The sequence below is a fragment of the Phalacrocorax carbo genome, chromosome 5 (genome assembly GCF_963921805.1).
Source record: "Phalacrocorax carbo chromosome 5, bPhaCar2.1, whole genome shotgun sequence".
NCBI lineage: Eukaryota > Metazoa > Chordata > Aves > Suliformes > Phalacrocoracidae > Phalacrocorax > Phalacrocorax carbo.
This window is the reverse complement of record NC_087517.1, coordinates 4,841,014-4,856,878: the sequence shown is the minus strand read 5'-3', so window position 1 is coordinate 4,856,878 and position 15,865 is coordinate 4,841,014. Positions and strand designations below refer to the sequence as shown.

Sequence of the window (15,865 nt, the reverse complement as noted above, 5' to 3'; positions counted from 1 at the left end):
ATATGAACTTAATCCAACTTCTCCTCGGCACAGTTAAGAAAACTTTAAATCTACCACCAGGAAGGTAAGAAAATAATTTCGACTGCCACAGTAAGGATAGCATGTGAATTAATGGTTTCAGCAATTTTAGAGCATATATTCTTCTACATTTATGTAATATAAATTTTAAAATTTAAAATGTTACTGCTTTCTTACCCTGAGTGCATAATCCCCTCAAGAAGACTACTTCCAGACATTTAAAAGAAAAGTGTATTTTACAATAGGAAAAGCGAGTACACCGCGTTTCAAAATCCATTAAAATATAAAATTCTGGTTACAGGCGCAACAATCTGCCTAATTAGTTTTTCCTAATTAGCAGGATGCTCTAACCTCTTTAATAAGACTTCTGTGGACAGAATGTTCCATATTGGTTCTCCATCTGAGGGAAAAACTAAACAAGTACAGCTAATAGAACAAGCGTGGTTGGGCTTCGTGGTCAGAAGGCTGCTCTGGCGCATTAATACTGGCAATCTGCAAAAACATGGAATATTCTACTTTTCACGCTACAAACCCCTCCATAACCCTGGCATTTTAAAGACAAAATTAAAGAGACTACACACGAGCGTTAATGAAGTTACAGTTTTAAATTCCACGGCACGTGCTGGGAGACGAAAAAAAAAAAAAACCCAACCAAAAACCAAAGCCACAACACACGTGTATGGACCAAAATACACTGTGGAGAAGTGAGCTGAAAAGATAACGGGAAGGCAAATACCACAGGGATGCTGTAACCGCCCAGAGCATGGCCGCGTAGCCGCTTCCCTCCACTGCAAAGCATTTACTTCGCACACAGTTTTTGAACCTTCCCCTTCGTGATTCGGAGCCTTAGCATGCACCCAGCAATTAATAGGTAACAACAGGATCTTCGAGTCCCATCTTATCCAATGAAAAAAAACATTCTCATCTTTACTATATATCGACCGTGGAATCCAACGGCGACCAGTTAAGAGAAACGCAGAGCCCCAGCAGCATCTGTGGTCAGAGGCAGATGCTCGAGATAAAGAAAATTCAGGCCCCTGTTTTGTTAGGAGTTTGCAGAGCAGCTGCTGAGCTTCATCTCAACAGCTGAAATATCCTTTATACTGCTTAAAAATGCAGGAAGCACACAAGTATCTCAAACTCCCTCCCTGCCACCAATTCATTCACCCCGGTCGCTCAGACGTACCGACTACACCCGTGCTCTGAACACATTGGTCTCATCACCCACCAACGGGCCTCTTGAGGGCACAGGAAAAAACTATCATACCCTTCACTTTTTTCCGCTTAGTATCTGAGAAAACTTAAGAGTCATGTGCAAAATATAATCTAAGAACAGCCCCTTGAAAAATGCCGGATAATGGCAGGAGCTACAGAGACGCCATAAATTTTCTCTTCAAACGCACCTGAACTCCGGAGACCCCATGCAATCCACAGCGTCAATGACCTTCCGTACAACTGTTAACGCTGGAAAACTGTATTTTAAAAGTATGGATGGCTACTTTTTAAATACTGAATGTATACTCTACTCATCATAACATAGCATGGCCCATTAAAACCTAGAATTTTTTTTTCCTGTATTGATATGCAAATATATATACCCAAGTATTTTTCAATCTATTTACACCAGAAGGAGTATTAATTCAGTGCAAGACCAGGTTTTCCCCTCCATGTTAGAAGAAATGGAAGAAAAGGTAAGTTTTATCATTTCTAACTCCTGATGCAGTTTTGAATAAATACATCAGGCTCCGGTTTTCCCGTTCTGAAACTGCTCTCTACCGCCTCTGCCTAGGGAGCTCCCATCTTCTTAGGCAAGACCTGAGATCTGGGTTTAAAGCACTCTAAGACCTGAATGCTCCAACAGCCACAGAAATCACTAAAGCCTGACTCCAAACTAGCCTGGGGCCATAGGATCCTTTGTAAGGTCAGCATTAACCCTCACAAGAGCAAGCCCTACTGCAAATCAGACTCCACCTGTATAGCGTTGAGTAAATGGTAACACAGCAGGCTGGAGTAGATAGCTATGAGGACTCTGGAACCAAGTCCTCTTCCGTATTGGTCTCTCGACTGGTATCTTGAAGACATCTTCTAAAGTGATCAGTAAACACAACGGTCGATTGACCCCAGCCAACCTAACTTCTCTCCCAGTTAGGATAATGAAGTTTTGTGAAAATAATGGGGGGAAAAGGCAAACCCAGCAGGGTCAGCAGGCGCGGCTTGTATGGTGCAAGGGCAGATATGAAGTCACTGTTTGCTCCTGGGATAACCGAGAGTCAGAAATACCAAGAGATGCGTAAGAGCTGATGGCAATGCTGGGCTAACTCAAGCTACTCCCAAAGCACCTACCCAACTTCTTTTCCTCCCACTTCGACAGCACGCAGCTAAGACTTGTGGCTGCAACAATAATTCAGAACTGACTGTAGCCTGGGATGAGGATAGCAAAAAACCTAATTTAAGGGCTAAAGTGAAAAAAAAGATCACACAAGAAAAAGGTCAGCCTACTACTGAAAACCAAAAAGCTACAAAAGCTTGCCAAATATGGCAAATTAGGCTGTTTATAGAGAACCCCTGCAATCTATCTAAGCAAAACCTTTACCTCTCTCCATCCACACCCATTAACCTCCAACATGAGCCTCAGCCTGTGTCAAGATGAACTGGACATCCTTGAAGGAAAACAGATCTCAAGCACACACTCCTTTTTTTGTCAATGGCTACAAGGCAGACGGAAGCGATGCCTGGCACTGCGAACCGTACAATGGAGAGTTCTTCCTTCAGAAATAACATCTTATTTGGGCTCATCTACAGTTTATTGCAGTACAGCTTTAGCAAGAGATATTCTCCTTCTAAGGTAATTCAGGAGTCATTGCACTCTAAAAAAAATAAAGAAAAGATAACACCTTTGTTACAATTTTCCCTGAAATTCATCTCCTCGCAAAAGTTTAGCATCCTTAGCACTATTTCTCCAAATTCATTTGGCATATAAAATTTTAGGCTGCTATGTTTTTAATAAAATTGATTACCATGAAATTTCTGCATATGTACAGTTTAAAATAATTCCGTTCCTCAGGGGCTAGACACAGGGATGTCGCTATGCATGATAACCGTTCCATGCTTAGTGAGTTACAACTGTTCTGTCACAAGTAGGAAATGCATTTTGCTCATGAAAGCCAAAGGCACTGTCAAACCTGCAGCAATCTGCAGAACAGGAGGAAAAAAATGCCTGCAAACTAACTGCTACTAGATAATGGTCCCATTTATCATTCTTAAATTCCATCTTTAATTAAAAATGGGATATTCTCTAACATAAATAAAAAATTGCAGATGTTCTCAAATTACTCCTCTTCAATTTTTTTAATTCTTCCATATATAATATACATAGCATTACACGCATTCAAAAATTTCTTCATGTTATTACGTAATCCTTAAGTCCATTAAGATTTTTCCACATTCCAAATAGACCCACATCTTCCTTATATGCAGAATGTCATGTCAAAAACAATATCATCGCTTTTAAAGACAACACCAGTTAACAAAACTCATAGCAGGAATACCACTTAACTGCAACAAAACCTGACATTGAAACAAATTTTCTACTGTTTTGCCTATAATAATTTACACCTTTTTTGAGAAATCATTATTTTAAGCAATTTAAGTAGTTACATCAGGTAAAACTGGTGAGAGAGATACATCTAGATACATCTTCCCTTGCAGTAATTATTAGAAACAACACTGTTAATAGGTATAAATTCTTCCAGTAATTCTTCTGCAAAAAGAAAATCGCACGTTTGCCTTTGGTGTTGTGTCCTCTGCTGTTTCCTTCATTCCTTCTTCAAGCCGCTGTTAGACAGAAATATAAGCTCCAGTGTGCAACAAGTAAAGTGGAGATTAAGACAGCTAAAATGAAAAATGAATAAGAAGTAGGCAAGGTTATAAACATAAACAGAATTTTTAAAAAAGAGCGTTTTGAAATGGAAAACATTCTTTAAAATGACTGTGTCCACTGGACCATCAGAGTGTATGCGCAGGAGGAAGGGAGGAAAAGACAGGGACAAAGGACAACGGCAAGAAAGGGAAAATACCGTCCAAGGGAATACAGGGATCGCAAAAACCTTCATTATAGAATGATGAACAAAAAAAGCCTTTCGGTTGCTCTGTATTTGTCAAAGATTCAAATGAATAGACACAATTTACATAGATTCTCAATTTTTTTTTTTAAGAGAGGGTAAATTAATCATCAATGATTCAAAGCATACCAATAACAGGTATCATTCCCAAGAGACTTAGGCTGAGTAGTATAAGAGGGAAGAGGAGGAGAAAATAAATTGATCAAACTGCTGTTTGGGGGAGTCAGAAGTCCATTGTAAATTAAAGGCATTCCATCGCACCACAATTTGGCATGTACACTGTAATCAGACCACAGCCTAGGTATGTGTCGCACGCGTAGGGACGAAACAACATCATAAACCACAGAACCAGATCGGTTTAGGGTCGGTTTAGGTTAGCCTTTCAGTTTGGTTCAGAAGAGCGTTTATGAAGCGGACTCTCGCAGCCACCCCTTGCCTAGCGTGCCCCAGCTCACACCAGACTGGTCTCCAAGATTATGAACCGTATCCCTTCAGATGGATCGAAGCCAGGAGGTGACACTCCTGGAAAGCATTTAATGGACTCCAGCCTCACCTTCTGGACGTTCAGTCCTCAAGAACCGGGCTACACCTAGTCTGAAGTAAAAATCCCTGAAATAACGTGCTGGGTGGACGCCGGGCCAGGAGCAGCATGTCACTCTACCGCCTCTCCACAACCCCATCAAGGTGGGCTACTTGCTAACAGGTGTCACCTGCCCACGCGGTCACGTGCACGTTACAGTTCTGTGCACAGTTGTAATCCCAAAGGACTCAAGGAGATAACACCACGAAACACCTTTGGGCACATTCTCTAGAGTGAGCACAGACGTGGTCAGTGCCGTCAGAATCCACGCTGAAGCTCGCGGGCACCCTCAGGAGGTGCGAAGAGCCCATCGCTGGTGTGGAAAAGCATCTGTAGAAATATCGCTTCATCTTCCAGTCTGTACCACCCAAGCGCACCAGAGGAAGCGCTTCCCCAGTGGCCACGGCGGCTGTAGTCAACGGAGACAAGGTGCGCAGTTACGGGGCGAGTGGAGGTGAAACCACCTGGGCAGGGCACTGAGCTCTCGGGCTGAGCGAGGTAACGAACGCTAACTAGGTACTGAACTCTTGGTCTGCTCTAGAGCAGCAACCGAGACGTCCCCAGCCGCCTGAGCCACGACTTTCAAACCTTCAATGTATTTGGGTCAGGTTAATGCTTGCAAAAATAAATCAATAAAAAAATAAATTATGTTAATGTAGGTCTTCTCCCAAAACTGTTTTGCTAAAAAACAGTTTGCATAACATAAAATTTCTTTTCATTATGTATCAATTCACAAAATCTGGCCAAGCTGTGAGTACTCATTAAGAAAGCTAGTTATTTATGACACTGGAATATAAAGACATAAATCATCTGCAAACCAAATATCTGACAAAATTTCTATTATTTACTTCTTGGGTGCAAAAAAAAAATACTGAAATTAGGAAAAAGCAGAACAGAAAAAAAAAAAACCCAAGACTTTACCCTATTAGATGCAAACCAAAAGCTTTGTTTCTTTCCCTTTGGAAGATCAAATTAGTGTTATGGACTAGAACGACAATGAATTGTAGGAAGTATCATGTTTTTTGTAATATATTATCATATATGTTTGTTATTTGAAAATAGAAATATAATCCATAACTAATCTAGTAATAAAATATATACACAGCCCCATTTAAAAGGACAGATAAAATACTCATTAAAACCCTAAGTGTAGAAATACTGAATCATAATGCACAATTTCATTACATTTTACTGCCAGCAATGTAAATATCAATTCTCCAGGTGATGCATAAAATTCATTCTAGAAAGAAAAATAAGAATTTCACCCGGCACTTAAGAACATAAAGGAAAGCACATGCCAGGGTTTGAAAAACCAGACTGTTCTTTCCTTGTCCCATCAGAATATTTTTCTGGAATTTCAGCAAATCTTTTACCCATCAAACGGACAACTGCCATTTCATGTCAGCACTTCGTATAGATCACCCAGCGGTGCCAACCAGCGTCCTTCCCGGTCCTGCACCTCTCCTTGCACTGTGTTCGTCGTTCCCATCTTATTTCTGCCAAATTTGAGATCGTATATGTACGCTCACCAACTTCAAAAGAAGGATCCTGCATTTAAATTAATCAAAAACCTCTTTTAACTACACAAATTGTGAAACTGCCTAATAACGGGACTATATTTAAAAACAAAACAAAACAAAACAAAAAGACCATGTTGGACAAACTAAACAAAGTTTTTGGAGGGAAGCATGCATGTGGGGGTTTCCACACTAAAACATAAAGAAAACCTGTCACTTTTAAAATGAATAGCTACCATCTGCCAGCATTTTATCTGAGGCAAAGTTGATTAATGCAAAGTGAATGTTTAAGATCACATTGCTGTCTGCCTGAATAAATTTCAGGTAGTTTACTCAGGAAATTATTTGTCCTGTTTCTTAAAAGAGGGGGTTTTTTTTTGGTTGTTATTGGATTCCTCCCCCCAAGTTTTTATGCAGCCAGACCTAAGAATAAAAACATTTGCTCTTAAAGCGCCGTACTGTACCGGGACTCTGAGCGTCAGAACATTGTTCCTGGCCCCTCTGCACCGCGGCAGCAAAGTAATTAATCTGCCCAACAAAGGAGATCCCACCTCCTTCGCCGGCTCCATGAGAACTTTTAGACAGCCTCTCTCCGTCATACTGAGAAGTAAATTTTAGCAGTCTAATTGCAAGCAGAGAAACCACAGCAGTGCTGTTGTCCTCAACAGGAAATGATTTTGCCCTTAGACCTTACTTAATTTTTTACTGGATTACTTAATTTTTTACCTTTCTTTACAGTATCTTCCTGTTTTAAAAATTAAATCAATTACAGAATTTAAACATCTTTGTTAACTTTATCAAAGCACTGCTTTATATTAACTCTCCGACAAAAATCATTCTCAAATACATTCAATTATATGCTCGTCTTTCGAACGATAACATTTTCAGAAGAAGTTTTCAGAATAGATTTCGGGCAATATTAAGCTGTATCACACAAAACCCAGCTTTAGGCGTATGTTCCCACGTTACGCACTTCCAGCATCAGATGGCCTCCGAGTTCTCCCTCATCAGAGAGAATTTCACACCCGTTATTTAGGCTGGGACACCCTCTATTATCCGGGGCTACAGAAGTGGGGGGCATCATCTGTGAGAAGTGGTGGAGCTTCATGCCGTTCCATATGGACGTATATTCTCTTCGCTTACACTTTAGGCTGGCTGGACACCAGCCAGCTCTGGTCAGAAGTCACAAAGTTGTTTTAGCTCACTACACGGTGCCTGTGTCTCGTATCTCGGTAGGGTTTATTGTTTTAGGCTCAACACGGCGCTAGGATGGCCATCTGGCCCCCGGTGCGAAGCTAGCTCCCAACCAGCTAGTTCAAAGCGTGGGCAGGACGAACGCGTACGCATTTGCACAAGCCCGTGTGAACTAACCTTGGTGAACTCCACTGATTTGTTCTAAATAAATAAATAAATAAACAAATAAATAAATACATCTAAACATTAAAAAAAAAATGCAAGCAAGTTTAGCTCTAATGAAATTAAAGATGTAATGACCCTTTGCTCAGCTAGGGAGCATGAGAGAGGAGCATGGTGCCAAGCAATGTCTCCTCTAGCCTCCTTTCAGTGTGCTTTGCCCCTTTAAATGAAGGATTTCTGTTATTACTGGTTTGGACATCTCTACAGCAAGGTAAGAATGTCGTTATTTGGCTATAGGGGCTATAGAAACAATTAAGTTGCACCCACATGGTATTTTTAATCAAAGATGAGACCTGAACCCTGTCTTTAGGGGATACTATTACATTTATTCATGCCTTTATATCAACTAATCAAAGCACAAAGCACAACTCTCCAGCCTATTCTGTAGGAGCACATTCCACTGCATCTGACATAAAGCTGCGGTTAAAACACGCAAACACTTCTGAACTTTACACTGAGCAACAAAGAAATGACGTGAAACTAAGAACAACTCTGGGCAGAAAATTCTTCAGCAATTCCAAGAAGGTGGACACGTCCCATCTTCAAAGGTAATGAAGTTGAGCAATAAGACCAAAATACACACTCTTAGTAGTCGATACCGTAAATGAGATTCAAGTTTTATTCACCTATGAACAGAAGCAAACACCATAAAATATGCCCCAAAAAACAGTATCTTGTAAATTTCTTTTTAATATGCAGGTAACGTGGTTATTTTTTATTTAACTAATGTACTACTCACACATATAATTTATTTATTTCTTAAGGCAGGGAAAATAATTCCACTTCCTACGAAGGTTATCTAAAGATGCACTTCCAGTATTTGACATGAAGATGTAAAAAGACAGAAATGTTCCCAGCACAAACGGGCATCTACGTATTCAGCTTTACTGAAATGGCTGAAATTTGCCCTGCCTTGCTTCAGTTCACATCTTCAAACATCTTCCCCAGGACATATTACTTGCAGGTATTTTTTTTTGAAAATAAAATATCTAGAAAACAGGAAGTACTCCAGCTTACGAACGCTCGCACATGCAAGCCGTGTGGTGTTTTCAGGGGGACTGAAATACCCGCTGGGATAAAAATTGACAGGATCGCTGTTTTTAAGAGGCGGTTTAGGCGACACCGGTCCATCAGTTAGTAAAGAATTCACTCTATAATAATGCATTTTCTCCTTACGGAACAGAATGAAAGCACTGGATCTGAAACAAGCCTAAATCTAGTAGTCTTAACAGGTTATTAAAAAAACCCCCCACATCTACATTATATACTGTTGGAATATACTATACATTGCTGAACACCACACCCCCCGTTTTTTTTTTTTTTCCTCAGAGCTTTATTAATTGAAAACAATGATTTGTTCTCTCTTTTGTAAAATGTAAAAAGCATAGAGTTTGTCTTTAAAATATAGTTGTCAAATATCAAGGGGTATATATATGCTAACGTTTACCCTAGGGGTGTTTCAGGGCTAGAGCCTGTTACAAATAAAATCTTTATTCATATGAACAGCTACCTGGGGGGCAATACTGAATGTTACACATAATATTTATATATATATATTTAAAATAATCTAGCAGTGCTATTAAAACAAACTGGAAGCTACACTGCATTTAGGCACTCCACTTTGGGGATCTTATACTACTAACTTTTTTTCGTTTTGAATTACTTTCTGTAGAGGATAGCCCCTAAAACATAAAATGCTTTCATCTAGCGTGCCCTATCAACCAGTTTATTATTTGAAATTTAAAAGATTGCTCATAGTAATAAAGAATTACAGAAAAAAGAAAAGCAACCTTTTTTTTTTTTCTTCATTAAATTCTGCAACAGTATTTTCAAATTTGAGAACTTTCCTTGAATTAAGAAGAAAAAAAAAAAGGTAAAAATATTCTTTTTTGTTACACGCTTTCTAGAATTACTGAATAGTCACTGTGTGCTACGGAAAACAACTTGAGACAAGACCAGACATCTACATTTATCAAAGAGTTTAAGCTGTCTGAAGCAAGTTGGGAGACAAAGCAGACAATGCGGCAGCTCTGCAGACTGCCAGCAGCCTGGGGAGGTCACGTCTCTCTGCTGGACCTTCCTAATTTACAGAATGAAGATGATAAGATTCCATTACTGCTACAAAAACTGTAACTGTTGAAAAAGTTGCCTAGAGAAAGCAGGCAGTAATTCTGCCCTTTCTAAGCACGTTTCAAATACCATGATTTGGAAGTCACCACCACGAGGATGAAACTCCTCGTACTAACGCAATGTCCAAACCAACACCTTCGTTCCAATTACAGAAGAATCACGGGAGTGTCTTGTAGTAATTAAGAAAGCTCTTAGAAACGCTCAACTCTGTGGCTGCTGTACATATATTAGACCATTTCACAGTTACCAGCCAAGCAAGCCAGCTTTAAAAACTCTCCTTATGGCCTTCCAAGTTGGAAGGACTCGCTGCGTGCCTGATCTTCCCCATTCATCAGGGCTTCTGTCCTCCTTTAAGGAGATGAATGAAGATGTGAGCTGCTTTAACGACACCCTGCACAACAAAGCCATGAAAACAAGCAATATTTTTCTAGAGAAACAAAGAACGGCCTTTGCATCAGGGAAATAATATAAATCTATGCAGTGTTGCAGATAAAACACTAAGTGTCCAACACGCGTTCCCCTTGAAGGGTGAGAACACCTTCTCCCTGTGACAGCTCCGGCTTAATCTCGTTTTCGCATGGGAACGTCATTGTATTACACACCAAGTACACTGGCTGCATGGCTCACAAAAGTAACGTTAGATGCACCGCTCGCTATCAATTCAGCTTGAAGCCTTGCTCCATTAAAAGTCTTTGCAAGTTCATCACAAACTCTCTGGTCACTGCAAAGTATCTCAACTGAACGTCTGATGCTGCACCGTATACTCTGCTTCAAAAGCACTTTTTAAGATTGTTTCCTTAATGCACTGAACGTCACTTGAGAACTAACAAACCTGCTTCCTTCCTGGAATCAGCTTATATGTATAAAATATAGGTCTTTTAAAACATATGTATGCTACTGCTGTATAGATGTAGAGCAATATCAGGCTTAGTAGCATCGGTATTACTTCTCATACGTACCAGCAGCTTGAAGTAAAGTGCAGGTTCAAAATAAAAATTAAGTAATGCAGCTCCGTTACCAGAAGTGTTTGCACTCGAAGTTATTTGTGACCTTTCTGTATTACTAAATGTACAAATAGAAACAAGGTATTTATGAAATGTCACATTTATGAAAGTCACTCGTAAAAGAATTTTTTTTTTCCACAAAAAATGTCAATATTATAAATAATGCAAGTTTGGTATTTCCCCCAACCACACAAGAAGGTTGAAATATTTAAGCGTGCAACTCAAAACGCGCACTCTTGCCAGTTACCAACGTAAATTTTGTCTTAAACTACTACCTGGGAAGCAGATCTTAAATGGTTACTGGCAAGCTAGAAACAAAAGAATCAATGTTCATTTTAATCAGTGTTTTTTTCTAATAGGAGAGAGTAGTCAGCCTTGTTAAGGTTGCAGCCTGATGCACTTACACTTTCAATGTAAGAAAATACTTGAAACATTCAATTACAAAACAAAGACTAAAAATGTGCAAGTAAAGTAGAAGGTACCTCTAATCAGTTTCCTCTCACCAGTCACATCAGCCCTTGTTCCTAAAATTTTATCCTGCCTGAGAGGGTAAGTTACACACTCCGTTTTAAACGTTGCATCTTTGTGAACTTTGACTATTTGATTCCGTTTGATCAGACCCCAACAGCAACAGCAACAGCAAAGGAAAAGCTTTCCTCTCTAAGATACTCCATTGGTTAGATCAGATTTATTTGCTGTCAGTAAAGGTTATATTTGCACATAAGTCTATGACAGATTGCAAGTTTATTAACTTCAAGTGAGTTTTCAAGCTGCTGGGTTGAGTTTTTTTGTTGGGTTCTTGGTTTTCTTTGTGGAGTTCGGGTTTGTGGGTTTTGTTTGGGGTTTTTTTTAGGTCGTCATTCCCTCTCCCTTCCCCCAGGATGTGGGTTACTTGACAAATTGGAGCTAAGTTATATTAGGTCAATGTAACTGTAAGTTAAACTAATGAAATGTATGTCTATGAGTGATGTCTGATTAGTTTAATACAGTTAGTGCTGGACAGCTTGGGCTGCTGACCTTGAAAGAACGCAGATAACATTGCGATGCGTTGGAGGATGTGGTTGTGATACAAGACAAATTTACATAACAGTTTGTCATATGCACTCCTCCAAAACAAAATCGTTGCAAAAGGAAAGCAATAGGAAACCAACGCTAAATGCCTCGCACAAGACAAACCGGGGAAAATTAAATATAACATTTGGCTTGGGATGGTATCTTATTTTAAATGCAAGCCAGAAGCAGGCACAGAATAGGTGTACATTTATATAGCATGCCTTCCAAAACGGATTAGACACTGTGTTGGGTAACACTGTTCAAATGCAGCCTTCGACAGCACAAGATCTACTCTTGAAAAATCATATTTCTTCCCCAGCCAACCATGTCTACTTGTTCCTGGTAACAAATACCAGACCCAGGTCTGAACTGTAACTAGTTAGTGCATCATTTAGGTATGCCCAGAGTCCTGCTGAGGTTCACCCTGTGGCCGAAAAGCAGCTGCTTGTGCTAAAACATCCCCCTGCACGAACGGTCTCTTTCAATGAAGATGCAAAGTCAACAGAGTGCACGTTTACTACCCATGTCACTGCTCAATACAATCATCTTACCACATCTCAACTGATCAGGTAGGCCAAGCAAAATCGCTGGGTTTAAAGACAGCTTGGTTCTGGAGCGTCTGATTCTCACTACGTGATAGAGATCTGTTGACCTAAATCGTCTGCTTTTATCAGCCCAGGTTCTAGCTGATGGAAATTTGCCACTTACATAAATGCATAACTGACATCCACAGTTGTTGGCACGTTACAGAACCGGACCGTCATTAAGATAAAACTGCTCCCTTAATCCTCCAGGTCAGCCTGAGCAGCACACTCTGATAAATCAGACTTGCTAACAAATATGTCGGAGGGCAAGTGAGGAAGCTGCAGTGTTCACATCTGTGCCATCTTTCAACCTAATCTGTGAAGCACAGTTCAAACCTTTCAGTTATTACTGAATTCACTTGATAATTTTTAAGTCAGATATAGGTATACATGTACACACAAACAGGTACCCATATAGTTGCGCTCTGAAGAGACTTTCACGGACTAGCACTGCAAGCCGAAGTAGTCTAAGAAAATCTAAAACGTGGCGGTAATTTCCCCATATTTATACCCCAAGAAGTCAATGAAAGCAGAAAAACTTGTATTGTCCGTTGACAGGCTCCATTTGCTTGCGCATATACGCTTGCATGCACATAACTGGAGATTCGGTTCAAGAGACCTGGCTGAACGCCTCTCTGTAATTTCAGCTTTGAAATTATTCAATTCCTGGGTTACCTGTAATTAGTACTTGTTGGCACTGTTTGCATGAAATAAAGAGCAGCAGTCCGTGCTTTCCAATGCCACTTCTTGGCAGGGAGCGTACAGAGGACACAGTCTTCTTGTAGCTCTTCCTGGAGAAGATCCATCAGCTGCTTGTGGGAACCACCATAAAAGGCTTCAATGAGAAGAACGCTCATTTTCCAAGTGCTTCAGATCCGTTTGGATACTGAAAATGACAACAGAGAAATATTTTACTTTAGAATAAACCTCGGTGTATTTTATTTAAGAAAAAGATACTGGGAAAAGCAGAAACATATCGCAAAGCCTTACAGCGTCTTCATTTTTCCCGTGAAATTAATCCTTCATATTGTATTAATGAGTTTACTTCAGAAAAGGCTACTAAACAGTTACAATGACAAAGTTATCACACCTATTAGTTTCAACCTTTAAAAGATAGTCTGTAATTTTCAAATTAACCAAAATGTGCAAGACTTCAAACAAAAAAACCCCTGTATTTTGAATTTATTGTTTTGTTTTCTATCAGGTATTTAAAAGCAGCTCTACTTTACACACTCTGAAGTACATCATCCTTCCATACATTAGGGGATACGTCCATACAAAGTAGTTTACTCATTTTTACATAAACTTCTCCCTTTTCCTGGTGGTAGATGAAGCTAAAGCACAATTCAAACACTTCAGCCCCATCAGTTTCAAATAGCGGTAATTTGGGCAAGTGATTTAAAGCCAGAGATCAGCCTGGGGAGGTGCAGTCTGAGCATCACCCCAAGACTCTCTTGGCATCACTGGGAGCTGGGATCACCACCTGAGCAGCACGCTCGGACCCTAGAGGAGACGTAAACCATGGTTTTCTTTTTCTGAGTACTCCAAAATGGCTGGAAGAGAAGAGTCTCAGAAGCTTAAGGAAGCTCTCAGATGAGAAGCCACAAAGCTGCTCACAAACAGGATGCAAAACGTGCTGCCCAAAGTGAAGGGAAAGATGAAAACCCTGTGACTATTGCCCATCTCTTTCATAAGTCACAGACTTGGGGTACTGAAAAGCTGCTTTTCAGATGCTTCGAGCAAAACCATCACATATAAAAGTCGAAAACAAAACCCTGAAAAGGTATTCAACCATCCATGACTGCCTTTCTGATGGTTTCTTTCTCAAAATACACTAAAAAGGGAGGACCCTCCTTTAAACTTATTTGCTGAGGCTTCACATTTGATGCTGTATATTGCAAGACCGTACATCCATTTCCTGACCTGTAATTTCTAGTGGTTTTAGGCTGTAATCCTTATCTTCTCAAAGCCTCTGGTGACAAGAAGTGAGAATTTAGCACAGAACTACATACTCCTCAGAAAATCTCAATCATCATCTCAATCTTGAAATCTACTTAAATTCAAGTTCAGGATAAAAAAATTTATGTATTCTGTAATGGGGGGGGGGGACACCCAAAACAAAACACACACAAGTGCGTTGTAGCTATTGAAAGATCAACTAGCGAGCAACAAAAATGCAAACACTGAAGAAATTTCATTGGAAGACAAAATATAAGAAACCTCTAGATAGCTTTGAGTCATTGGCCCATCACGGTGCAAGCTGAAACGGCGATGTAGGTCTCCTGGGTCACTACAGATCAATCAGAAAGAGAACAAGTATTCCATGCTCTGACTTTCTTGCCATAATCCACCCTGGATTCAGGTTACGATTTGCTCTATTATTCACTCCCCCATACCATTTCAAATAAATATATTTATTTTGGACAAATATGTTCCTTTCAAAAGAAAAAGGACAGCCTTCTGGAAGCAGAGACTGCACTCCGCTTTGGAGCTTGCTTCTTTTCAGGTAGCAAAGCAGATTTTGATCTCTTTTCCACTGACCTAATTTCAAAAATCACACTTTTGAGATCACTGACGTTTTGTGAATTTACAATGATGTAACCGAAATCATACTCCCTACTCCAAAGCCCTTTTGGAGCCTGCAGGGTAATAACTGCTATAAAAACACAAGCTGTGTTTTAGAATATGCACTATTCACCTAAAGAACAATTTGTAATTAACCATGCTATGGTTGTCATCAAACGTAGCCGAAAATTTAACTCGAAGGACTAGAGGGAAGCGTTTTGCAAATTCAGCCCCTAAAAAAAGGGGTACGTGAAAAGTTGGTAAATGCTACCGTATCAGTCACTCAGGGAGAATGAGTTGCAGTTAATTTACAAATCATTAGCGGTATCAGTAATAAAGTAATTTGCTCATGAAATATCTGATCAAATTGCACTTAATCAGACTAGTTCTGAAACTGGTTTTATCACTAGGTTTAGCTGAATCAACAACGTGCTCTTTGGTTTTATTTTGCAACAGTTTTCAGTGTACATCCCTTATGGGGACAGAGAATGACTGTACGTGCTGACGGTAAGAGACTTTTTCAGTTCTCAGGTTTCCTTCTTGCTTAAAGATCCTGACATTTAGGTTATTCTGCCTTTATCTTCACTTTAGATCTATTAATAAAAATGTGTTATGCAAATAGCGCACAAATATTGTCACACAATAAACTCCCTTTGGCTAGTTACATTGGGAAACTGGCTTGGAATTGTGGATGCATCGTGGAGTGGGTGCTAGCGGGTTCTTGCTGGCTAATTCTCCACAGTAACACTCATGGACCCCACAGAAACAGCACACGGGTGAAAACCAGCAACGACACATTTTTCAGAGACCACCTGAAGTTCAGAGGCTTTTTTACAGAACCTTCGCTTCCCCAAAATGTAGGTACTGCCCTCTAAAA

The 15,865-nt window shown here is 39.9% G+C and overlaps 1 protein-coding gene across 15 annotated transcripts in view; it reads right to left on the bottom strand.

The window, feature by feature from the left end:
• Positions 1-15,865, bottom strand: part of GTDC1 (glycosyltransferase like domain containing 1) — a 186,160-nt gene that overhangs the window by 112,410 nt on the left and 57,885 nt on the right. For all 15 annotated transcript variants that reach the window (XR_010372962.1, XR_010372963.1, XM_064451002.1 and 12 more), the window contains exon 4: positions 13,099-13,309. Coding sequence is in view for 13 of the 15 variants with exons in the window: in XM_064451002.1 (XP_064307072.1) it covers positions 13,099-13,280 (182 nt within the window). In the remaining 2 variants the exon portion in view is untranslated. The remainder of the gene's footprint in view (positions 1-13,098; positions 13,310-15,865) is intronic.